The sequence below is a fragment of the Pan troglodytes genome, chromosome 1, assembly GCF_028858775.2.
Source record: "Pan troglodytes isolate AG18354 chromosome 1, NHGRI_mPanTro3-v2.0_pri, whole genome shotgun sequence".
In the NCBI taxonomy this organism is placed as follows: Eukaryota; Metazoa; Chordata; class Mammalia; order Primates; family Hominidae; genus Pan; species Pan troglodytes.
The window spans coordinates 200,228,019-200,253,899 of record NC_072398.2 but is presented as its reverse complement, the minus strand read 5'-3'; the positions used below and the strand labels follow the sequence as shown (position 1 = coordinate 200,253,899).

The window sequence follows — 25,881 nt, the reverse complement described above, 5'->3', positions numbered from 1 at the left end:
CGTGGTTGTGGGGCGTGTGAGTGTGAGGGGTGTGTATGTGGGTGTGTATGTAGGTGTAGATGTGTGGGTGTGTGGGGGTGGGGGTGAGGAGGCGGGTGTTGGGGGTGTGGGTGTGTATGTTGTTGGGCGTGGTTGTGGGGCATGTGAGTGTGAGTGTGAGGGGTGTGTATGTGGGTGTAGGGGGTGTGGGTGAGTCCTGGGGTGATGGAGGTAGAAGGCTGGTCTCCACCCTCCCTACATGTATTTTCAGAAACACATCAGCCAGAGAGAAGCTTGTTGCTGCTTTATTGAAACTTCCTCCCTGTCGCACAGAAAGCAATTACACAAGGGGGTATTGCCAGGGAGCTCTTGCAGAGCCTTCTCCCTCTGTACCCCCCGACAGTCCCCAGAGACCCTGCCTCCGTGGTCTCCACCTCTGGGTCAGCTCCCTGGAGGACCCCGACACACAGGGAAGCAGGCACAGGAGGGCTGTTGGGGCCAAACCTCCCCAGCTGCCACAACTGCCATGACCCCAGTGGCAGGGTCTGTGCCCACAAGGGGGTTGCCTGCTTTGACTGAACTAACCTGTGGGTTTAGTCCAACGAACAGATGTGCCTGATTTCACGGTGGAATTTTTGCTTGACCACAAGCCTCGGGCAGAACAGATTCGCCTATGACTGAATCGACTGAATGGATGGCCAGCGACAGCCTGGCCTGGGAATGGACTGGCAGCTCATCACTAAAATGACTCCTTTCATGGAATCCACTGCTATGCAGCCACACTGACCACAGAGCAAGTGAATAGGTGAGCATTGGATTGTTGATGACAACTCTTCAGCAGAACAATTGTGTGTTTGAAGGGACTGTTTTATGATGAAATAACTGTTATTTCCTGGAGCTAATTGTTGAATGACAGTTTGTCAACTGTTTAAATGAATTTCATTTGAATTAACAATTATACAGCCACTCAGAGGTCCTACATTCGCCAGAGTCGGCATCCAGTTGATGGGTTCATTTGAATTAAATGGTTTGGAGGCTAACTAGATTTTTTAAATTGAATTTCATCACTATTCTGTGTATTCTATTTATCACTATTCTAAATGACTCATGGTTGGCTAATTGATTATCATGTAAGCAAGCTATTTGAAGAAATCGATTACATATATATTTATATATAGGGGGTAACTAATTGATGATTACTTGATTAAATTGCTATGTGAACTGACAACTATTTATAAATCAATGCAATAGACTGTTGTTTGACCAAATTATTTTACTGAACTGACAAGTGGGTTTTTGATTTGTCAGTTGCTTGGCTGAACTGATCAAGTCGATAGTTGCTTGACAAACTCACCAACTTTAGAATGGCCAATCGTCTAAACAAGTGTCAGAGCTGATTGAAATAAACCAAGCATTGTTGGGCTGAATTATGGAGAGACCCGAGGAGTGACTCAGCCTAAAGCGTTGACCCAGTTGTGAGCAGCTCACAGGCCCTGCAGGAGGAGCAGGCCCGCGAGGGAGACACAAGCAGATTGTCCTGCCAGGGAGGGGCGGGAGGGTCCACCCAGGCCACAGGGGCCACCAAAGCAAAAAAGCAGATTATGAGGCAGCTCCACCCCTCCCAGCACTGGGGCTGGGGCCTGGCGAGGGTCACACCTCTGAGTATGGGGGTGGTGCTGGGCCCCCCTCTGGGGTCTTCGATGGCAAAGACAGGGCTTCCTCATAGGATGGCAGGACCACCTGGGAGAGACAGAGAGATGAGGGCTGAGTATGGTCAAGAACGACCTGCAATTCCAACCTGGGGTCATGGGACCCAAACCCCCACCTCTGGCAAAATGATGATGATAATGACTGGCAGGTCTTGGATATTTGCTATGTGCTAGACATTGCCTGCATGAGATAGGTGCAGTTCCCAGCCCTGTAGTGGACATATTTGCCTTTGCCTATTCAGCATCAAGTCCCCCTTATTTTGAAAACAGTGCACCATTTTCCTTGGGAAAACATTCTCAGTCCATATACCTTCAGAAGAACTGGTCCCATCCCTCAGATCCAGCGAGGTGGCTGGACTTGGCCACTCAAAGTAGAATTCCATCCACCTGGCTATAGTCCTTGGTTTGGGGATAGGCACGTGGCCCAAGTTGGTCCAATCAGACATACTCCTGGGACCTTCTTTTTCTGTTGGGATTTCTGAGAAGGTGGGATATCTGCCTAGGGGTTTTGGCAGCCTTTTTGCCACCACAAGGGACGGGCTTCCAGAAAATGAAGCCAACATCAAGGAAAGTAGAGTCAAGAGATGGAGAGGACGAGATCATATCCTGATGTCAGGACTCAGCCAGGCCCAAGCCAGACCTACATTTGGCTGCTAAGTTCTGTGAGCTAGTAAATTCCTGAAGTCAGATTGAGTTGGGTTTCTGCCACTTGCAACCAAAAGTGTCTTAACTAATACAGTCTCCACCTTACAGGTGAGGAAAGTAAGTTACCAGGAATTTAAACCATCACTTTCCAATAAGCTGCTTCTAAGCACACCTCATCCTCTCTTCCCGGAAAGCCTCCTTCTGCTTTCCCAGCTATCTCATATCCATTGACCCTCCAAGACCAGTTAACTGCCACCTCCTCCAGGAAGGCTTCCCTGATACCTGAGAAGAGGCCAGGTCCTTCCTCTGTGCTTATTGTCCCTGTGCTTCACGCCAAGTTGTAATTGTATCTATGTGTCTGAACTGTACACTCCTCTAAGGCAGAGGTGGCATCTTAGTTTTCTCTGCGCCTCCTGGAATCGATATGAGACTAGCAAAGAGTGAGAGGCAGTAAATACTGAATAAATGAATGAGTGAGTGAATGAATCTTAGACTACCAGAACTGAAAGAGATCACATTTCTTCTGTTCCAACCCTCATCTTACAAATAGAGAAACCAAGGTCCAGAGAGGGAAGGAAACTTGACCCAAATGGCACAGGGAGTTAGTGACAGGGCTGGCACCCCCCTGCAGCCACACTCACCTTCTGGAGCATCTTGGAGTTTCTCTTCTCCTCCACCGAGTTCATGCACTTGATGAATTTGTAGCACCGCCACACGCATTTGAACATGTAGACCTGGAAAAAGGCCCAGGTCAGGCTGTGCTTTGCTGAGCGTCCTTCTCACGCTCCAGCAGGCCTAGGACATATGCCAGGCAGGAGCCACCACTCTCTCCAGAAGCCAGCATCCAGCTGCTCCTGCTCGGACCTCTCATTCTGGTTGGGGGTTCCTCACCAGCCAGTCCAGAATATTCCAGGTATTGCCCTTTTCATTGCCCCACAGATACCACATAGCAAGGGGATTTGGGGGGCTTCTAGCCCACCCTCCAATTTCCCTGGCAATAGTCCCACAGCTCCTGCTTGACTGCCCACACTGCCTGGAAGCTCACTACCTCCTGAGACAGCCCTGCCCATCTCGAAACAGAGCTGATGGTGGGACATGTTTTCTTCAAAATTGCTTCTGATATGTTGTTTTCTGAAGCAGATTACAAAACAGCATGTGCAGTATTGGTCCATGTTTATAAAGGAGGAACAGTTAGTATATGTCCATCAGCTGATGCAAGTTGATGTAAGAATTGGGCAGAAGCTTTCCAGAGTGGGGCATACAACCCCAAGGGGCAAGCTCAAGAAACAACAGAAAACCCCCCAGGATGCCCCCTGAGTAGGAGGAGAGGGTCCTGTACTGGAAGGTCTTGTTTGATGGATTCCCTGATGGGCACGTAGGTGGGGCAAGGAGACATATGGAGGTACGGAGTGACAAAGAATGAAGCATGAAGGCCCAGGGAAAATCAAGTCGGTGGAGGGGGCCGGCGAGGCAGAATGAGGGTCAAAGAGGCAAGCCCCTCATTCTGGAGGATAAAAAACAGAAGGGGAGCTGGGGGACAGAGCTGTGTGGTGGGGTCTGCGGAGGGGTCCTGCAGTAGAGAGTGCCATGGAAAGCCCACACTGGCTTCCCCTGTGAGGCCTTCAGGGGTGTTCTCACTGTACACTCACTAGTGCGTTTGTGCTAGGTCAGTCCTTGGAGAAGATGCTAAAAGGGGCAAGGTTCTGTTTCTAGGTTGGCATTAGGTGACAGCAGAGACTGCCCAGGGCCTCAGATGGAAGCAGGAGCTGGGGTCTGCAGACACCCACCCACCACCACAGAAAGGCTGGGGGGAAATGCACCCAGTTGTCAGCAGTGATGCTCTCTGTGTGGGGTGTGGATGGTGGAGTGCTTGTCTTCTTTCTACTTATCTGTAGTTTTTTGGTTTTTGTTTTAGACAGAGATTCTCACTCTGTTGCCTAGGCTGGAGTGCAGTGGCACGATTATGGCCCACTGCAGCCTCAACCTCCCAGGTTCAAGCGATCCTCCCGCTTCAGCCTCCCTAGTAGCTGGGACTACAGGCACACGCCACCACATCCAACTTTTTTTTTTTTTTTTTTATGTTTTGTAGAGACAAAATCTTGCTATGTTGCCCAGGTTGGTTTTGAACTCCTGGCCTCAAGCAATCCTCCCAACTCGGCCTCCCAAAGCACTGGGATTACAGATGTGAGCCACCACATCCAGCTCATCTGTAGTTTTTAAATTTCTACTATGACCTATGTTACTTTTATAATCAGAAAAGAACACTTTTTAAAAGTCCTTCCTTCTGTGGTCATCAGCATCCCTGTGGCTTCAGGCCGCAGGCCCCCATTGTGGCCTCTAGGATCCCAGAAAATTCCCCACAAGAGTTCTCCAGGTATTAAGAAACAGCAGTCAGTTCCCCCTTGAGTCCTTTATTTTCCATGCTGAATAACGCTCACGTCTTTGTTGGGTTTTGTGGGGGTTTTTTGACTTCCTAAGATGGCAGCGTTTTCTTGTCTCTTCACGTTGCTGGTTGTACTGCTGTGAACACACTCCAGTGCTTCACCATCACTCAGACCTGGGACCTGAAGCTGGACCCTATCCTCTGGGCCTGACCACCCCAGAGAAGAATGAGACCATTCCCCTCCTGCCTTCTCATCACCAAACCTCTATTAACATAATCTCAGGTACATTTTGATGCCTTAATTACATAAAACTGTAACACAGGCAAAGCAAGACTCCTGCCCCTGAGGCCCAGAGAGAAGTGACTTGCTGAAGACCAACCACACAGCTAGTGACAGTGGGGCTTGGATTCAAACGCAGGCCAGTCCAAATCTAATTCCAGACAGCTGGAATTAGACATCTGAACGCAGGTGGCCTTTACGGATTCACATCCCCTAAATGGGCTGTCTCAGAGGATCCCAAGTAAAGTCAGAGGAGCTGGCATGGGAAAGCAAGAGAAAGGAGCTAAAAGCAGGAGAGGAGGCATGGAGGACACATGTCCCTGCCTTCTAACAGCTTGGCATGGGCAGGCCTGGGCCCAGCACAGCCTCACCACCCCTCCCAGAGCCGCAGGGCAGGGGTCCACTCACCTTGAAGATAAGGACAGTGATGAAGGCGATGGAAAAGATGATCATCATCTTGATGAACTGGTTATGAGGCATATCCTCCTGGCTGGGGAGGTAATTCTGCAACAGATTTGGGGGGCCACATCAATGTCTCTGGACATAAGGAATTCCAACAGCACCCACACATCCAAGAATAATGATCCCACCCTCCACACACACACGAGCACAGCGTGGCACAGCCGTCACCTTGGTCGACCGCCACAGCAGCCTTAGGAAGCAGGTGCTACCCTCAGCCCCATCCCACTGACGGGCAAACCAAGAAAAGCCAAGTGGCTACTATCTCCAGATCCGCTTCCCAGGCTGGCGCACCGGCCCATCCCCAGCTGGCAGGTGTCAGCTGCCCATGGGCCACACCTATGCTCTTCTCTAGAAGATCATTTTGGCTGACAGGGACCACCTAATCCACTAATACCTGGGAGGTTACATTCCCTCCCCTAGGGGCAGCTTGAAACCAATGACTGATGCAGGGGAACTCGCCCTAGGTGAGACTGCCTCTGTGGTCATTTGCAAATATTACCACACATTCTTTGAGACTCCTCCCTTCTAAAGGTGGTGTTTATTTCCTCTCCCCTTGAGTGTGGGCTGGACTTAGCAACTCACTTCTAACTAACAGAATGTGGCAGAAGTGATGGAAGTCTTAAAAGACACTGCCTTTCCTCCTTGCTTATCTCTTACATCACTCCCGCAGGGGAAGCCAGCAGCCATGTCAGGAGAGCACTCAAGCAGCACTACTACAAGTCCACACGATGAGGAATTAGGCAAAGAGCCCACGCCCTGTGAGTGAGCCACCAGGAGTGCATCCTTCAGATCTAATCAAGCCCTCAGTTGTCCACAGCCCCAGGTACCATCTCCGGTGCAGCCCCACCAGAGTCCCTGAGTCAGAAGAACCCAGCTAAGCCACTCCCAAGCTCCTGATCCTCAGAAGCTGTGTGAAATAATAAATGTTTATTGCTTTAAGCCATGATGTTTAGAGATAATTCATTAGACAACAATAAAAACTGATATTATGTCTGTGTTGCAATTCACATGCCAAAGCCCTCTCTGGGATCATGCAGGGCTGCTCCTACAGCCACGTCTTTGCTTCTTTGCTTGGCTTCCTCCTTTTCTCAAACCTGCCTTCCTCACTCCTGACAAGTTTCTTCCTGAGAGGGCTCCCTCAATAAATCACCAGCATAAGAATCTTCCTCCCAAGCTCCAACTCCAGGGAACCTGGCCTAAACCACAGACACACAGAGACGTGAAGTAACCTGTTCAAGGCCACACAGCCAGCAAATGGGCATGGTTCCCTGTCCCAGACTCACCATGTGGTTCATGGACTTGAAGTTGAGATAGGTGGGCACTTCCATGTAGGAGCTGCAGAGGGTCAGGATGCTCAGGCAGAAGTCCAGCAGCTGCAGCGTCATCAGGGGGAACTTGGAGGAGCTCTGGGGAGGACAAATTCAAGGAGGAGGAATGAGGAGCAGCAATTAAAGTCCCAGTTACTGAGCGGCACATAGTAGGCCCTCACTTGAGAGACCATCTCAGCTACAGACATCAGTGACTCTCGTCCCCTGTGCACAGAGAGACATGAACACACAGATGTTCATACCAAGAGCTGGTGGGAGACCCAAGACTAGAACCAAGGTCTCCAGACTCCCGGGCCAGGGCCCTTCCATGATGTAGCCCCCCGGTCTCTTCAAGGACAACAGTTGGGGAGAGTGAGAAAAGCAGGTTTGGGAGACTGTGTCCTTGACTGGCAGCAGCCCTCAAGCCACCCCACAGTGGGCGCTCACTGGCATGAATCATCCTTCTCTTCCTTTCTTCAACTTGGTTCCAAAGAAGAAATAATACTGGGGGCTGGGGGCTAAAAAGCGCACGTGCCCTTTCCTCAGGTGTCAATTCACTCCCAGCGGCACTGACTAAGTGCTGACCATGGGCTGCACCCCCAATGTGCGTGTTTCTCATGTAACCCTCATAAGGCAGGCTGATGAGATGTGATTGCAGGTACATTCCACAGAGGAAGAAACTTGGGGCAATGTGGAGGGACTCAGAGACTGGGTCAAGACACCAGCCAGGAAGAGGGCTCCTACCCTCCCCAGCCTGAGCACAGGGCCCGTGTCTGGTCCCCTCCCATCTCCCATGCCAGACCTGGGCTCTGCTGTCCGGTGAGAGGTGGGAGCTGGGTACTCACAGCACGGCTCCGGGAGGCCAACTTGAGGTAGGCGGGCAGCTCAATGTAGGAGCCCAGCAGGGTGAGCAGGCACAGGAGATAGTCCATGATTTGCAGGGACAGGAAGGGCAGCAGGTACTTCTCCCGGTTCTGAAAGGTAGGCCCAGCACCGTCAAGTGTCCCCTGCATGCAGCCAACACTCCACCACCCAGCCTGATATCCTCAAGCATCCCCTTCCCACCCTCTCCCAAACCTTCCCTGCCCTCCTCAGTTGAGGTCACCTTCCTCTGAGTGACACTCTGGGGACAGGGAGTGGATAAGACCCAGGCCCTGAATGAGAGGAGTCTTGGTGTCCCAGGAGACGTAAGGGAACCATCCCCATCTATCAGGGCTCAAAGAGCAGGATTTGACTCAATTTGCTCACAAGAACCCAGCAAGGAAGGGCTTTGTGCACTTTTTACAGAGGAGAGGAGATCGGAGAGGACTTGCTGGAGGTGGGGACACCAGGGCTAGATCAGGGAAGGAGACTAGGAGTGAACAGGAGGGAGGGGCGGAGCACTGGAGGCAGAAGAACCAACATGAGTGAAGGCCCGGAGGCAGCAGAGAGCCCCTCACCCCCACCCCCCCACTCCCCACCGCGCCCCGCATACAACTGGACCTTCCTCCACCAGCCACTCCCAGGGGTCCAAAGTCACAGTAAGAGGCCCTGCCAGGAAGAGGTTGAAGTCCCTCTTCTTCAATTGAAAGCAAGTGACCACCGTGACCAGTATTCATTCATATGCTCTCACAGCTGGGGACAAAATCACGGCAACAGTGGTTTCCTGGTGTCTCATGTGGTCGTCTAAAATCACTCAGGAGGCAACCAGAACAATCTTGACTGATCTCAGAGTCTTCAGGAACCACCTGCTCCATTTCTCCATTTCTCTAGCTGAACCCTTTGAGTTTCTGCACAAGCACCCACAGCCACCCTGCACAAGGCAAACGGCCTCCCCGGGCAGCATGGGTTCCAAGACAGAGTGAGTGTTAGCAAGGGGAGTGGGTGCTGGCATTTTAGGCAAGGTGGACGCATTCCAAACCAGCACCAAATCATCGCCCCACTCCTCCGGCCCTGCAAGGGCCAGGCCCCTGTCTGCACAGGAAGGACCCTCTTTCTGGATCCTACTCCCATGGCTATGTGGTGAGGCCCTGGCTTCCTGCCTTTCTGGGGACGCAGGGACCGCGGGTTCCTCTTCTGCAGGGGATTGAGCTACAGCCCATCTCAACTCTCCCACCAGATTTGCCTCGGGCCCAGGAGCCCCTCGTTGTCACACTAGACTGTCCCTGTCTCTCTGAAGGCCCATCTTCCCCAATCAGATCATGAGCTCTCTGGGGGCCTTCCAGGGCGTAGGTCCCCCTCAGGGTGCTGGCTCCTGTCACTGCATGGATAGAGCTGCATGCATCCTACTTTCCCCCTTCTTCGGCTCCTCTCATCCATTACAAAATCCAGTGCTTTCTCCCGTCTCTCACCCCCAGAAACAACACTTCCTCTTTTCACTCTCAAAATTCCCTGCTTCCACCTGCCATTTAAAAGGATGTGAGTCATCAGCTAGTTCTCACCAAAGTGTCGGTGACCAGCATAGCCCACCTTCCCCGGCCCCATGGAGGCTCATGTTACCAGGGAACCGAGGTCACCTGCCCAGGGAATCTCAGGGAGAAACATGGTTCTCCAAAAGGTGAGTGTGAAGATCTCCAGAACGCAGGGGGGACCGCCTAACATACCCGCCTCCCACCCTCTCAGCACCCAGCACTGCCCACCACCAGTGGGTGTGAATAACAGGAAGGGGCAGGGGGCAGCGGGGCTCCTGAGCCCTCACCTTGACTACGCCGATCAGTAGGCTCAGGCTGATGATGAAGAGCATGGTGATGAGCAGGAAGCTGGAGATCAGGTCAGCTGAAAGGCAAGGAGAGCAGGGAGGTGCTCAGGGGTGCCCCTGGGACCCCAGCCAGGCTCCCAGGACCACACTTGGGGAACCACTGGTTTGGGGACATGAGGATGCGCAGGAAAGCCCAGGCCCTGCCCTCTTGCAGTCCTGAGTCTGGAGTGAGTACAAAGACAAAAGCAGAACATCACACATAGCACAGGAGGATGGGACAGAGGGTGCTGGGCTGGAGGTGCAGGCTGGGGTCCACTTCAGCCAGGGTGAGGCTGAGGAAGGCATCCCTGGGGAGTGGCCTGAGAGCAATGAGGAATCGGCCTGAGACAGGGACAGGGTTGGTGAGGTCACTGTGGCTGGAGCAAGGCGTGGGGTGAAGAATCGCAGGGAGATGCTGTCAGAGAGGTGGGCAGGGGCTGGATCCCATGGTGAGGAGTTTCCATTTTATTCTAGTGTGATGAGCAGCCACTGACGGCTTTAAGCAGAAGAGTGAGGCTATCACCTTTACCAGCTGGTGGGGGTTTGCAAAGTGCCATTCCATCTGCTCTCACCACCTGCAGATGTGGGTGGGGTCAGGTGGAACATCCCCATTTGCGGATGAAACAGCCGAGGCCCCAAGAAAGGAAGACACTTGCCAGAGGTCATCCATCGTCCATGGAGAGGTGGCAGGGCCTCCAACACCAGCCTGGCTATCCCTGGCCAGGGCCCTCCCTGTCCTCCTCCCTCCGCCACTCCACCGGCGTCCCCTGGACCTACCGATCCTGAGGTAGCCCATCTGGGAGAGCTTGCAGGACGACTTGCCATGGGCCACCTCTACCGAGTGCTCGATGAACAACAAGACGCTCATGATCTGGAGGCAAAGCAAAGCATCAGTCAGCTGAGCCTGCATCACGGCCCCCCGACCAGCCCCTCCCACCTTAGTGGTGTACAGCAGGGAAGCCAGTAGTGGGGATCCTGGAGCAGATGGCATGCCAGGTCAGTAGGGCATCCCAGACAAAAGAGTGGCCTTTACACACAGAGAGCCCATGTTCAGAATCCTGGGTCTTCCTCTCTCCAGCTATGTGACCCTGGGCAAGCTACTTGACTTCTATGTGCCTCGGTTTTCCCATCTGCAAGATGGAGATAATACTAGTAACTTCCTTAGGAGGCTACTGTGAGGAGTAAATGAGACTATCCCAGGAGAGCCCTTAGGCCCAGTTCTCAGGAAGAGTGGTAACTGTTACTACTGAAGGTCAGGCTTAAAGAGGTGGGGTGGTGGGTAGAAGCTGAAGGACCCTCCACTGCATCCCCTTCTGTAACAACAAGCTCTGGGGATCAGAGAGCATCATAGAGCTTCAGGTTCCCGGAATCATCAACACAGGCCCAGGAGGGCCCTGGAGAGCATCTAACCCTGAATCTCTGTCTCCCATGGCCCCTCAGGGAATAATAACATCTTCCTCATGGGATTGTGGTGGGGCCAGATGGGATAATTCACTTAAAGTACCTGGCAGATAGTAAGCACTCAATCTGTGCTGTTATCCATTATCCCCATTCGACTGTAGGTTCCAGGCAGGGAAAGCCTGTATGTCTCTTTGTTCATTCCCCTAGCTGTTGTATTTGTTGAATGAATGAATGAACAAATGAACCCCACACTCTCAGATGACCCTTGCTAAGAATGATGGGGAAGGGGCGAATCTGATAGGCCTGAGTGTTGGGGTGGCCCTAGAAACAACTGAAGTTTAGCCACAAAACTGCAGTTTTAAAGAACCCTGGAGGTCACCTTATCCATGCCTCCCATAAACCTGTGCCATGCAGCCTCTACTTAAGTGCTTCCAGCCATGGGGAACTCACAACCTTATGTGTGTCCATGTCCTCACAGCAAGCCCTCCACCCTTCCCCTATGACATACATGCAGTTCTCCAGGTACCCTCTGCCCATATAAAGAACAAGAAAACTGTCCCCTCCCCTCTAGTCGGTGCCCTATCTCTATTAATATGGCCCTAAGTTTACATCGGCTTTCTAGGCAGCCCTGCACTGGTAACTCATGCTCAGCTGACAGGCAACCAGCCACCCACCATCTGTTTCCCCCTTGCTGACTGTGTGGGTTTTTTTTTTTTTTTTTTTAGCTCAGACACAGGTCTCAACTTGTCTTCCTGCCGCATTACATCCTGTTTAGGGGCGTGGAAAGGGACTGAACGGAAGAGTGATGAAGAGCTGGGCTCCAGAATCAGATCAAGAGGATTTTGAATCCAGGTCACTGTGTGACCTTGGGCAAGTCTCTTAACCTCTCTGAGTTTCCTCATCTGGAAAATTGCAATCGCTGGATTTAGTGAAGATTAAATTGCATTATATTTGCAAAGCACTGAGCTCAGGGACTGGCAGGGGGTGCCCAGCAAACAGAATCTCCTTTTGGCTGGGGCAAGCTTACGTGGTTCGGCAGTAGTACCAGGAGCATGGTGCATGCTCTAACTGCCCCCTCTACCTGCTAAAGAGTGAGCTGGAAAGGCTTTGTCTCATCAGGAAAGTTGAGAACACCCCAAAAAGAAGGCAGGTGTGGTGAGGGCTGTGGCTGACACTCACAGGAAACAGCCCTGAGAGAAAAAAACTCCTTCCTCAGCCCCTAAAGGCCAGGCCGCAGCCCCTCTCCTCTCAGTTTCACCTTGAACGAGAGAAAGAGAAAGGGAGGCAGACGACAGCTCCGTCCAGCACAGAACGGGGTGTCCTGTGAAGTGGTGAGCTCCCTGTTCCTGGGAGTATGTAAGCAGATCACAGATGAGTCACAGCTGGGCTTAAAGAAGGACCATGAGCATCTGCCAGCTGTGAAATGAGAAGACTTTCAAAGTCTCAAGATTCCAGGATTATCTGAGATCTGGAACAAAGCCTAGAATCAGATCATCTCAACCTCCCCTTGCTAGAAGGAGCCTGCATGTACTTGTTTTATAAGCTCCCTCTGCTTGTTTTATAAACTCAGAGAGATTAGGTGGCTTGCCCAAGGACACACAGCAAGTTGAGGGAGGAGCCCAAGTCTCCCAGTGCTGTTCTGATGCCTTCCCATTCCCCTGACCCCCAAAATGCCTCAGAGCCCTGCTAGCCTGAACCCCGGGGAGGACTTAGATATTTTGATCATGCACCTATGTCAGTAAAACCTTTTGAACACACGCCTCTATTTTTCTTTCTTTCTAAATTACACGCATGTGTTACTGTCCTAGTTTATCATGAACATCATAAAACAGCTACTAAAAAATTTCCAGAAATTAAAAAATTATATGATGGAAAAATTTAGAAATTTTAATATTGTCATCCTGAGGCCATGAGGTCACCTTGGACATTACCCGACTTTAGAGACCTCTATAATCCTCAACTCCCCCTACAATTCCTCTGTTCTCCTCCAAGCATCCCTTACTGCCCTGTAACCCCTCCAACCACCCCAGGGGAAGAAGGGGACATTTGTACAGCCTAACTCCATGCCACGTGATCTTCCCCACTACCCAGAAAAGGGACTATTCTTAATACTTTCCTTCCCATTTCACAGATGAAGAAAGTGCAGCTCAGAGAGGTCCAGGGCCTTGCCCAAGGCCTCCCAGCTGGTCATATGCAGGGCTAGGGTTCAAATCTTGGCCAATTCCCTCAACTGCCCAGCATCTCCCAGCCACCCGGCTCCGCCTAAGGCCTAACCCCTCCCCTCAGTGCCTCAGTGGAGGCAGAGAGGTGCCCCCATCCCCTCTCCCTCTGCAGTCCCCCCTCCTTCCCCTCAGCCCGAGCACCAGGCACCAGAGGTATTTCTACTTTTGTGAAAACCACCTGCATTTAAAACCCAGGCTCACCCTCCCCGCATTTCACCTTTTCTCAACAACCCTGCGGCAGGGGACGAGGGAGGACTTTGTCCCCATTGCCGGATGGCTCACGAGACTCATAGAGGGCAGGGGACCAGCCCACAGTCACAGAGCGAGGCAACCTCAGAGCCTGACTTAGACTCTGAGGGGCCCCAACCTTCCACGAAGATGCCAGGCCCTGACCCAGGAGAAAGGGAGGAAGCTCGGCTCTCCAGGCACCCATGTGGCTCTCTAGGACATAGAATGGAGAGGAACTCACATTTATTCAGCACCTACTGTGTGCTCAGACCTGCACGCACAGGCTTGCACTGCAATCTCCCAAAACTTTACAAGACAGGCAACGTTTTCCCGTTTTACAGATGAGGAAATGGAGGCTGAGAGAGAACTCACATGTCCTGTGTCACGTGGCCCGGCTGGGGTGTGAACCCTGTTGCCTCTTTCCTGGGGTCCAGGGCTCCCCACAAGGTTGAACTTGCTCCCCTGAGGCTCCAGGATCTCTCTAGCCATCTGCCCACACTTTCCTGGCAACCAAGCCCCAGCCCCAGCCACTCAGAGCTCAGGAGACAAGAGCTGGGGAGCAGGAGGCCTCCTCCACTGCCTCACTGCTGTGTGGCCCTGGCCAGGTTCTGGCTTCTCCCTGGCCTCAGCTTTCGATTCTGGTCAATGAGAAGAGACCCTCATTTTCCCCTGGGGCCATTAGGATGACAGAACGCAGGAGGGTCAGGGGGGTGGAGCTCCTACACACTGTAGGACATCTCACCCAGGCTGCCCACAGTCCTCCACCCCCAGCCACCCCAGGGCCAGCACCCTGCCCCTCAGAAGGCCCTCACTGCCCCACCCATGTCCCTAACCAACAGCTGTTGGTAGTTCCTGGAAAGTACCTGGCCGACCTACAGAGTATGCAGACAGTCAACATTTCCAAGCCCCCAGCCCTTGCCTTCCCCTCATGTCCCTGGTTTCCACCTGGACACAGTGCTGCCTCCTCCCTAAGCTCTGAGAGCCCAGCTGGGCTGTGACCTTGGGACCCAAGCCATCCCATGACAGGCACAAGGCTTCTCTCCCCCAACAATGCCCAGGCAGACAGCATGCCCTTACCCACTTGCTCCCCAATTACAGCATCTTTTCACCCACTGTCCCTTCATTCTGTACTGGTGAGATCATGAAGATAAGAGCTCGGGTGCTGGAGTCAGATGGCCCCAGGCCCCAGCCGAGCTCTGCACCCTTGAGCCAGCCACTAACCTCTCTGGGCCTCGGCTCCTCATCTGAGGAATGGGGATAATCACTGACCTGCCTCACAGGATTGCTGAGGTCAAATGGAATCGTCTGGTGCGCAGAGCCGGGCACACAGCAGGTGCACCATAAACAAGCACAATTTGGTGGTGGTTTTTTCTACCTCTGGGCATTCACTGACTCTCAGTAAACACTCTCTGAGCACCTACCGCCTCCAAACTCTGTCTAGAAAAGCCACTGACCCTGGCGTGCCGGTGTCATAGTCTCCAGGGAACTCGATACATGAATGGTGTGCTCAGAGCCATGAGAGAGGACACGCATGGGGCTTGGGGTCCTTGATGAGGGAGAGCGCATTGCTGTCTAAAAAACTTAGGGAGAATTTCACCAACAGGAAACCCATGAGCGTGGCTTTGAGGGGTAAGTAGGAGTTTTCCAACACAGAAGAGAAGAAAGCATTCCAAAAGAGCAGACATCATGTGCAAAAGCCACAGGCCTGGTGGTGCAGGTGTGTTTCAGTCCCTTCAGGAAAACTCAGAAGGCACGGGAGTGTCTCTTCCCTGAGAGGAGGATGTTACCAGTGGGGAAATATGGCCCAGAGAGAGACAGCGACCAGCCCAAGGTCACACACCAAAACTGTCGCAGGGTCAAAATCAGCTCTGTCCTCCTGCCTCCAAGCCAGGCTCAGGCTGCGGTCCCAGCCATGCTCAGCCACCCTTCCCACCCCCACTCTCCTTTCCCACTTTTCACCTCTTCTTCTGCCCATCTTTGGTTTCAGTTCTTATTCCCGTCTGCACGCAGCCCTTCTTTCTTAATGACAAACACAGCTTCCCCAAGCTGGCCAGTGGGGAAGTGGCCAGGGGCAGGGGGATTTGTTTCTTTTCCTGGTGGCTCTGAGGAGCAAGCAACAGGTTGAGCTAAAAGAATGCGGGCAGGGGCTGGAGGACGGAAATCAGGGAAGGTGGGGACAATGGGGTCAGTATTGAACATGGCTGGGCAATAAGGATGGTGGTGCCAGAGGGGATGCGGTGAAAACAGTGCACCAGGTGTCACCTGGGAGGCACTGACCATGGTGACCATGTGAGGCGAGGAGTGGCTGTTGGGATGTTGTTGGAGTTGGCGTGGTGATGACAGTGATGATCAGAGATGCTGTTGGTGATGTTGGTGACAGTGATGGGGGTGACGGCAATGGGGACATCAGGATAGGGTGGTGATAAGGAATATCCTGTGGATGGTGGTGATGACACAAGAACCCCCGATTCTGGGGTTCAAAGACCAGTCCCTTCTGCAGGAGAGCAGGCCCACTCTCTCCCACTCCCTGAGGCCCAGGACCTACCGTCTCAGAAGCAGGCAGGCAGAGACCCACCAACTGAGATTTTCAGGGAGGTAAAGGTTATAGAGAAAGGACCCAGCCGTCAGTGAGCACACACCCGTGCCAGCCAGAGTGTGGACACTTTCCTATCCGTTTACTTCATTGGCTCCTCCTACCAAATGTGCAAGCCCAGGACAGAGGCTACACAAGAAGACAGGCCCGGGCTTGTCTTCAACCCTTCCCAACAGACAATGCAGTTTGCCATATGGGTCCCAAGTGCCAGAGCCCTCCCTTGCCCCTCCCCCTCAGGGCTGCTCCACCCTGACCCTGTGTCCTACAGCCTCACACTTCTGCCATCATCATTATTATTATGGCCCCTCCCTGAAGCTCAGTCCCTTCAACCTCACCTGCCCACCCTGATTTCCCTGGGTTGCCCGGGAGGAGGATGTCAGAAGGGAGTCGGATGTGTCACCATCAAGAGGAAGCTCCCCTTCCCCACCCTGTGCTTCTGATCAGAGCTTATGAGGGCTCAGTGGGGGCCAGCCCCCCAAGAGCACTATCTCCCCAACCACCTCTCCAGCCAGCCCAGATACCACCAGACGCCCCCATTCCTGGGGCCACGCACTCTGCAGCAGCCCGGCCTGGCTGCCTGCAGCTCCCCAGAGCCTGGCTTCTCTCTCTTCTTCACTCTTCCGCAGTTCTCGTCCTCACCCCCGCCTCCACCTCATCCCCTCCTCCCTCCACTGGGCTCTGGGGCTCACAGACCTCAGTGAGAACCCCAGTGCAGCCGCTGATCCCCTGTGGGATCCTTGCCTGGCCATGTTACTTCATCTGTAACATTTCCTCATCTGTAGAAGGGAGAGAAGAATCCAGCCACCTCCTGGAGTGGGTGTGAGAAGTAAATCATGGAAGACAGTGATTCAGAAAGATCAACTGAGCAGCGCAGGTGCCTGTGTGTGGACACCCAGCACGGAGCCTGGTGGCCATGGCTGCCTTATTTGTAACAGCCCCAAGCTGGAATCAATCCAAATGTTCTTTTGCAGGAAAACAGGCAAATGCATTGTGGTAGATTCATACAATGGAGTATACACAGCAACGGAAAAAATGAGTTAGCTACCCGCAACCACGCAGACGAAGCTCCCAAACATAACGCTGGGAGAAAGAAGTGCTCACAAAAGAACACGCGCTGCAGAATTTCATTTCTACGTAATTCTACAGATGTACGTATTATAGAACTACACAGACGGGCAGAAGTCAGTGGGGGCGGGGCAGTGGCGAGGCGGGGGCTCTAGGGGCCTCTGGGTGCTGGTCTGATTTCTTAGTTTGGGTGGAGGTCACATGGGTGTGTTCACCTTGTAGAAGCTCACCAAGGTGTGCACTTAAGATAGCTGTGCTTTTCTATAGGTAAATTATACATCAAGAAAAGGTTAGCAAAAATCAAATAGAGATTGGCTGACACCTCCTGTGCCAGGTTCCACGGGATCATGAAGATGAATCAGGCTGGGTCAAGACCCAAACGAGCATCCAGGCCAGAGGGCACGACTCCCAGGGACCCAGCACACAGGGCTCTGGGTCAACACCCAGAGCTCAGGGTCCAACGGTGGGGGTCAAGGAGGGCTTCTCAGAGGAGGTGAATCTTGAAGAAGATTCCCCGAAAGAGCAATGGAAAAAGTGTTCCAGGCAGAGGAAAGGGCATGAGCAGAGGCCAGTGTGTATGAGACGCATTCAGGAAACGGCAAGACGTTCCTCTTAGTAAAATGTGATTTGGCGTCATCCATGTGCTGAATACGCAGCAGGCCTCAGTAAATGGCAGCAATTGCCTGGGGGAACACACGGATCCACTGGTTTGGCAGGGGTGGGGCCTCTGGGGTTAGAGAGAAAGGGGAAAGAGCATGCAGGAGATGTGACGGCTCATGCAAAACCTAGAGAACCTAGACTCAGACAGCTCAGATGGCGCTGGAGGAGGCTGTCACCTGCAGCACAGGAAGTGCTGTGACTGGGCGCTAGCAGCTAACTTTGCCCCAAAGGCAAACAGTACCAGTGAATCCCAGCAGCAGAGATATTCTGGCTGGTGGTAGCTTATCAAATCTCCCTTTAGGAGCAGCCAGTGGGGGGCTCAGAGTTGGCCTCCAGGTATGACACAAGGCCCTGTCATTCTCCACTTCCTAGATATCTGGGGAAGCACCCTCCACTCCCCAAACAATTCCCTAAAACCATCACTTCTCCCTTTATCTTCAGAGCAAAGACCCACAATAGTGATAATAAGTATTGATACTATTATTGTTGTGCATTTATTAGACACCAGGTCCTCTTCTGAACTTATACAGTCGGCCCTCTGTGTCACGGGCTCTGCATCTGAGTATTTTCAATCTGCAATCCACGATGTGGAACCTGCGGATAGGGAGGGCTGACCGACCATACACTCTCTCGTGTCATCCTCGCGCCAGTCTTGAGAGACAGGTTCTAACATGAGTCCCATATTTTTCTGATTTTGCAGGTAAAATTGAAATCAGCTCTTTACACATGGGCTCTGTGCTTCTCAGAACAAGGCTCTGGGAATGGCAGAGCTGACCCCCTCCCCTATCCCATGGCTGCCAGGAAGCCTGCCTTCCCTGCCTCCACCTGGAGCAGACACCTGGGCTCCGGTTCTTTACCTAACACAGGCTGCAGAGTCACTTGCCCTCCTGAGCCTGTTTCCTCATCTGTAAAATGGAGGCCCCCGTGGCAGCTGCCATTTTTCCGGTGCCACAAATGGGAGTTACTGACTCCCACTTGACCAGGGAGGAAATTGAGGCTGGGAAACGGGTGCCTTGTCCCAAGCAGCCCCTGTGCAGGGCTGAGGCAGTGCAGCTCATGGCTTTGCTTCCTGCCTCATTAGGGGGTGCTTTGCGCCACTTCCCCTGGCAGGGTGGGGTCCCCTGGGAAACCAACGCTCGCCTCACAGTGAGCTCAGAGCGAAGTCCTGGTTCCAGGCTGATGCTCTAGGCTCAAAATAAAAGCCTCACTTCCTGGAGGCCTCGGGCCCAGGTTGGCAACAGAGAAGTCTCGGCCAGGCCAGGCTAGGCCCTTCAGCCACTCTCTGGGTGGGATGGGCCATGGGGGCCTCCTGCTTTTAGAAGCTGGGGTTCACACCCCTGAGGTGAGGAGAACAACTCAGTTCTGACACTGAGGAGGGGCTACAACTCCCACCCTGCCCCCACCGGCCTCCTCACCCCTCCGTGAAGCACACAGAGCTGCAGTGGCAGAGAACGTGGCCTCTCTGTCCAGCCCAGGGGCATTGGACATAAAGGTGGCAAGTTCTAACAGATTCTCACCCAGGGTTTTCCCCACCTGGCAGTTTGGACCCATTTTTCAACCCCAAACAGATGAACTTTCAACAGGGGAGCGGGGCCAGGCACTATGGCCCACGCCTGTAATCCCAGCACTTTGGGAGGCTGAGGCTGGTGGATCACTTGAGGTCAGGAGTTCAAGACCAGCCTGGCCAACATGGTGAAACCCCGTCTCTCCTAACGATACAAAACTTAGCCGGGCATGATGGCACACACCTGTGATTCCAGCTACTTGGGAGGCTGAGGCACAAGAATCACTTGAACCCGGGAGGCAGAGGTTGCAGTGAGCCAAGATCACGCCACTGCACTCCAGCCTGGGTGACAGAGCAAGACTCAGTCTCAAAAAAAAGGGGCGAGGGGCCTTGTGTTCTTCTTCCACAGCCCACTTCAGGCACTCACCTGCTAGCCCTCCACCCGCCTTCGCTAGGGGCTCCTCCAAAAGATCACTTTTGAGGCAGGGACCACTGGCCCCATTTACAGATGAGGAAGGCAAGGCTCAGATAACAAAGGTGCCCGCCTGCTCAAGTCACACTGCTGGTGAGTAATGGAGATGGGCCTGTGTTCCTTTCAATCACAAATCACTGCCCCCGAAGTGGAGCAGAGAAAAGAGCCCCAGGATTTCTAAGGAGGACAAATCAGGAGAGCTTCCTGGAGGAGGAAGCTTCCCGTAAACTGGACCATAAAGAAGAAATGAATGGTGGGAGGCTGGATGAGGGCAGGGCCTCCCAGACAGACACACCACCCCAGCCATGGGGCAGGGAAGGAACTCATTTGCCCACTTTCTGGATCATACCACACACCTGTGTGCCAGCAGCGGGACCTGAAGCAAGCTCCTGCCCCATCTCTCCATGTGTCCTGGAGCAAGTAAGGGGCCCTGCTGGACCTGTTTTCCCATCTGCAAAATGAGCTGATAGGCCGAACAGAGATCCATCCTCTTAGCTCTGAAGCTTGTAAAAGCAAAGGACTCGGGCAGGTCCCACCCCTGAGGACCTCTCCACCCTCCTCCCCAACACACCTTGTGGCCACCCCTCCTAACCCAGCTTGACAAACCTGCTAGGTCTCTGAAGCACTGCAGGGTCCTTCCCCTCCAAGCCTGTGTTCATGCCACTCCCCCCGCCCAGCGTGGCCTCTTTTCCAAGGTGCCCAAGCAAAGCCCTACTCATCCTTAAGACTCAGACCTCCTCCAAGAAGCTATTCCAGAATCCCAACCTCCAGCCCTGCATCTGTGCCCCCATCATAGCCAGCAATGTCATCCATTGTCCTCGTCAGTTTTTCCTTGGCAGACTGGCCCCTCAAGGGCAGAGGCCATGAATGAGTCAGGGCTGTATCCCGGCCTGGGGCTGGGCACATGGGGGAACTTACCTGCACGAGGTCAGGGCAATAGAGACTCCTTCTTCAAATACTATGATTTGAATGCTTTACCTTTTTTTTTTTTAAAGAGTCTCACTCTGTCAGGCTAGAGTGCAGTGGCGCGATCTCGGCTCACTGCAACCTCCACCTCCCAGGTTCAAGCAATTCTCCTGCCTCAGCCTCCCGAGTAGCTTGGACTACAGGCTCCCGCCATCATGCCCAGCTAATTTTTTGTATTTTTATTAAAGACAGGGTTTTGTCCTGACCTCAAGTGATCCACCCGCCTCAACCTCCCAAAATGCTGGGATTACAGGCATGAGCCACCGCACCTGGCCGTACTTTTCTTTTTTTTCCAATTTAAAAGTAGTATACTTGAGCCACAAAGTAAAGTACCATTGGATTATAACCCAAAGCATACAGTAAAGATCCCTGGGTCCCTGTGATATAAATAAGTCATTTATTTATATAATAAACTGGGAGTACAGACAAATCTCCTTGAGAAATTCCAAGTAATTTATGTAGCTACTCTGCCCTCAAGGAGGTGGGGCGGAACTCCCCATTCATCAAACTTGAGTTGCTTGGAGCAGCATAGTGACTTCCTTCTAAAACATACAGCATGGAAAGGAGAGAAAAAAGAGTAATTTTACAAGGGAGTAACCTCAGCCAGGGGCTCAAAGTCACCAGCAACAGTGGTAAGTCAAGTTGGCAGAACGTTTTCTTAGTATGATGTTCTGAGACTGGCACATCACCTCTGTGGTCTTCCTCCCAAAAGCACATTCCCAGTCTAATCATGAGAAAACCACCAGAGACCCCAGTTGAAGAACATTTGACAAAATGCCTAACAAATACTCCTCAAACTGTCAAGATTATCAAAAACAAGAAAAATCTGAGAAACCATCATACCAAGAGGAACCTAAGGAAGCGTGAAGACTAAACGTAACGCGGCATCCTGGATGCAATCTTGGAACAGAAAAAGGATGTAAGAGGAAAGCTGGGGAAATAGGGGTAAAGCACTGACTTTAATAACAGCCCACAAATATTCATTCACCCATTGCAACAAACGCACCACACTAACGTTGAGACGTTAGCAATAGAGGAACTAGGCATGGGGGACGCAAGAACTATCTGTACTGTGTTTGCAATATTTTCGTAAATCTAAAACCGTTCTAAGTACGTGCTCATTGTACCAAATACGGAAAATACAGAAAAGTAGAAAAAATAGAGCTTTCACTATCCTAGAACCCAAGTACATTTCCTCCTCGCCCAGTTTTGACGTATCCTGTTTCTACACTGTTGAAATCATAGCAGGTGTTAAGTTTTTTAACCCAGACAATGCATTTCTGACAGTGGAATTCCGGGCACCCTGGGGAAAAGGGGTCAGGAAGAAAGAGATTTCTGGGCAAAAGTGTCTTTTGGGGGTGTCCACTTTCTACCATCGACTTAGAACGTGCTTCAGGTCGACAAAAAGCCAGGACCCAAGAGACCCAATTTAAGAAATTTCTCTAGACTGGGCTCGGTGGCTCATGCCTGTAATCCCAGCGCGTTGGGAGGCCAAGGCAGGAGAATCACTTGAGGCCAAGGGTTTGAGACCAGCCTGGGCAACATAGTGGGACCCTGTCTCTACAAAAAAAAATATGTAAAATTAGCTGGGCATGGTGGCATGCGCCTGTGATCCTAGCTACTCAGGAAGCTGAGGTGGGAGGATCTCTTGAACCCAGGAGTTCAAGGCTGCAGTGAGCTGTGATGGCACCACTGCATTCCAGCCTGGGTGACAGAGCAAGACCCCGTCTCTTAAAAACAAAAACAAAACAAAACAAATCAAACCACAAAAGATGGGCAAGTTACTGAACTTTGAAAAAAAGAATAGATTGTTTAAAAAAAGAAAGAAAGTTTGCTGGGTTCCCAAAGTGTGCAAGTTTGGGTGACCCAGAGAATCCTCTACACAAACCCAGTGACATCCTGAGGAAGACGCCCGAGCCCAAAGCTATGGACCAGGCTTCCCTCATGTAATAATGCCCTCATGACTCAATAGAGCGTGGCACTGTCTCAGGATGGCAAGGTCTCAATTTAACCCTCCCTAGAGGGGCCAAGTCCACAAATAGCTCATGATGTGCAGAGTCGTCACCCATGACTGGGTCCAGATGACAGCCAGCATGGGCTATTGACACATCTGGACCACAGCTTCTCTTTTTCCATCCAGATGCTCAAGGTCCTATCAGCACACCTGTTGCCAGCTAGCCTATGGGAAAGCCCCCAGGCCCTGCCCTTTCTGGGAAGGAGAGAGGACTCTTTCGGGGTGCAGGAAGATAACCCCCCACTGGAGTCAATTGAGGACCACAGCCTGGAGACAACCTGGTCCGAGCACGCAGCTTCCAGGACACCCCTCTGTTCTTTTGCTTGCTCCTGCTCTAGAACGTCTCATCACTCATAGGCATTGGTTCTCAACTGGGAGAGATTGGGCCCAATAACTAGAGACATTTTTGGTTATCACAAGTGGCAGGGTAGGGAGATGGGCAGTGCTGCTAGTATCTAGTAGGTAGAGACCATGGATGCTGCTGAACTTCCTCTAACGCACAATTCACTCCCCCATGATGAAAAATTATCCAGCCCAAAATATCAATGGTGCACTGCAGAGAAGATCCAACTTCTTAGCTTGTCACTCAAAACCTTTATCACCTCCTCCCCAAACCCTAGGTTTGTCTCTATTGTGTCCCTGTAGAAGCCGAACATATACGCCATTGCTCACCTGTTTCTCCTCCCCTTCCATACTGCCCACAACCAAACTCTCCCTCCTGCCAATGGCACCACCTCCAAGAAGTCTTCCATGATTGCTAGGGCCCACACATTCTTCAGCTCTGTGAGCAGGGACCGTATATCACACCACCATTTACAGGTGAGGACATCAGATGGCACGATCAACAAGAAACCTTAACAGCCCCACAGTCCCGGGTTTGCAGGGCAGCCTCTGGGCCCATACAACCTGCAAATGGATTTGACTTGGCCTGCACTGAGATTTTTTTCTACCATGCATCAATCACTAGCATTGAAACATCAGAAGATGTGACACAAAAGCCTGCTCCCTATTCTCTAAACATCAGAAGAGCGGCCACCAGGGCCCACAATCCTTCGTGACAACAACCAGCAAAAACAGAGAACAGCTGCAGGATGGGCCAAGCAAGGGCTCCCTGGGTCACCGCAGGCCCATCTGCCCCCTGCTGTCCCTCACATGGCCTGCCCAGACCCTAGAGGCATCAGAGTTGGAGACCTCTGAGCCAGTCAACATCACCTTACCCCTGACTTTATAAAAGGGAAACTGAGGCCCAGAGAGAGGCTTGTCTGAGCCCATACAGCCAGTTAGTGGCAGGGCTGGGGTGAGGACCCAGGGACTTGCTACCTGTGAGGCGCCCCTGCATGCCACACTGTCCTTCTAAGAATGTGTATAGTCTCAGAGCTTGAAGGCCTAAAAGACAGGGTACAGAGACACTCAAAGAGTGATTTGCTTCTCTCAGCTCTTGCATTGGCAGGAGCTCGGAAGGACAACCTCTGAGTTCCTCCTCCCAAAACTAGAGTCCTTGAATCTGACAACTTGACTCCAAGGATGCTGACAGCAGGTGCCATGTCTGATGCACAACGAATAATAAAGCACTCACCTGTGCGTCAGGCGTGGTTCTGCATGCTTTGTATATATCAATTCCCTGAGCCTCACAACAAACCCTATCAGATGGGTATGATAATTCACATCCCCATTTTTTTAAATGAGAAAACTGAGGCTCAGAGAGGTTAAGTAAATTGCCCAAGGCTGCAGAGCTGGGAAGCAGGGAAGCCAGGATTTGCATGCAGGAGTCTGCATCCAGAGGCCGTGGGCTAACCACTGAACAGCATCACCCCGCTGAAGGCTGGGCTCTTGCCACAGCTCTGCCTGCCCTGCCTGTGACAGGAAGCAGATGCAGGCAGGTCTGAGTTTGCAGCAACCCACCGCAGCATGTGGATCTAGGCTAATTTTGAGGAAGCCCTTCCAGACTCATGAGAAAACTGTTAACCACAGGCCCAGAGTCACCCCAGGAGGAAGTCGCTTGGGTCTAGGGGAGATGAGTGTGGCCAGGGGTTTGGGAGTAGGGTGGGTCTAGGCAGGACAGTACAAGGACACTGACCCTCAGCCACCCCAGGCAGAGGGGCAGCCTTGGCCCCGGGGCACTGTGACTTGCCCAAGACCACACTGTGAGTTACCAGGAAAGGAGGAACCAGTGACAGCCGTGACTTCACAAGTTGCCCAACAAGAGCTTGGGCCGGGCAAGTTACCCTAATGATTAGCACAGGTCTCAAGTTCTCTTTGGTGGGCAGAAGGCCGTGGTTTGACTGAGCTGGAAGCTGAGAGGACTCGGCCCCTGCCTCCCCACTGGAGGCACAAAGGGGAGATGCCCACTTCTCATCCCCTCGAGTGGCCCAGGCTCCCTCCAGGCCCCAGGGGAAGAATCGGGGCTGTGTCTGCGGCCGACCTCACATCCTGGTCAAACAATCCCAGCCCACGTTCCTTCCAAGATCCCTGACTTCCAAAGCACTTTCACATCTGCTGTTGGCTTTGCACACAAATAACCTTCCGGCCGCTGATGTGCCCCATCTCACAGAGGCAGAAACGGAGCCAGCCTCGGAGTGAACGTCAGTTACATTTGCCTGGAAAGTGGATTCCAGCTCCCTTACTCCTCACTCTTGCGGCATCTCCCCAGGGTACCCCCAGCCATTTGACAGAGAAGGAAACTGAGGCCCAGAGCAGGACAGGGATTTGCCCAGGGTCCCCCAGAGAGGTGGAGAGCAGGAGCTCTTTCATTTGTGGGGCTCCGTAGATGACGGGTCACCGCAGACATTCACACTCACGCAAGCACGCACACACACACACTCGGGGCCCGCACACTCACCACATGGTAGATGGCCAGGGCGGTGGTTGCGATGCGGACATTGAAGCAGCAGCAGGTCTGGCGGACAGTGGACAAGCGGGGGTCCATGGTGCTGCCGTCCCCTCCTCTGAGACACTGAAGGGGAAAGAGCCTGGTGCCTGGAGCAGGGCAGAGAAGGGGAAGCTGCTGGCTGCCCTCCTCACTTCCTTCCTGCCCCTTAGACAGGCAGGGACAAGGTCGTCACAGCTGGGGCGGGGCAGCTGGGGAGGGGGAGTGGGGACAGGGCAGCAGCCTGCCTCAGAGCACCCCACTGTCCTCTGCCATTCCCAGGAGGGGGTTCCAGAGAGGACAGACCCTAACACGGTCATCAGGCCCTGCTCTGCACCAGGGCCGGGGTTCCACCGTTTCACACAGCTTGCTTACTAGAAGAACACTACCAACTTTGAAAGCCAGGACT

The 25,881-nt window shown here is 52.7% G+C and overlaps 1 protein-coding gene across 3 annotated transcripts; it reads right to left on the bottom strand.

The window, feature by feature from the left end:
• Positions 1–268: 268 nt before the first annotated feature.
• LAPTM5 (lysosomal protein transmembrane 5) lies at positions 269–25,881 on the bottom strand. 3 transcript variants are annotated; one of them, XM_513264.8, is made up of 8 exons: positions 25,446–25,881; positions 10,259–10,352; positions 9,443–9,519; positions 7,611–7,739; positions 6,742–6,864; positions 5,405–5,500; positions 2,975–3,067; positions 269–1,719 (listed from the first exon to the last, which is right to left on the bottom strand). In XM_513264.8, the coding sequence occupies exons 1-8, from the start codon at positions 25,530–25,532 to the stop codon at positions 1,630–1,632; spliced, it is 789 nt and encodes a 262-aa protein (XP_513264.3). In that variant the 5' UTR covers positions 25,533–25,881; the 3' UTR covers positions 269–1,629. The 3 variants fall into 3 exon arrangements, with proteins under 3 accessions (XP_513264.3, XP_063659969.1, XP_009450607.1); XM_063803899.1 differs by lacking the exon at positions 25,446–25,881 and adding an exon at positions 24,183–24,566; XM_009452332.5 differs by lacking the exon at positions 25,446–25,881 and adding an exon at positions 13,705–14,186.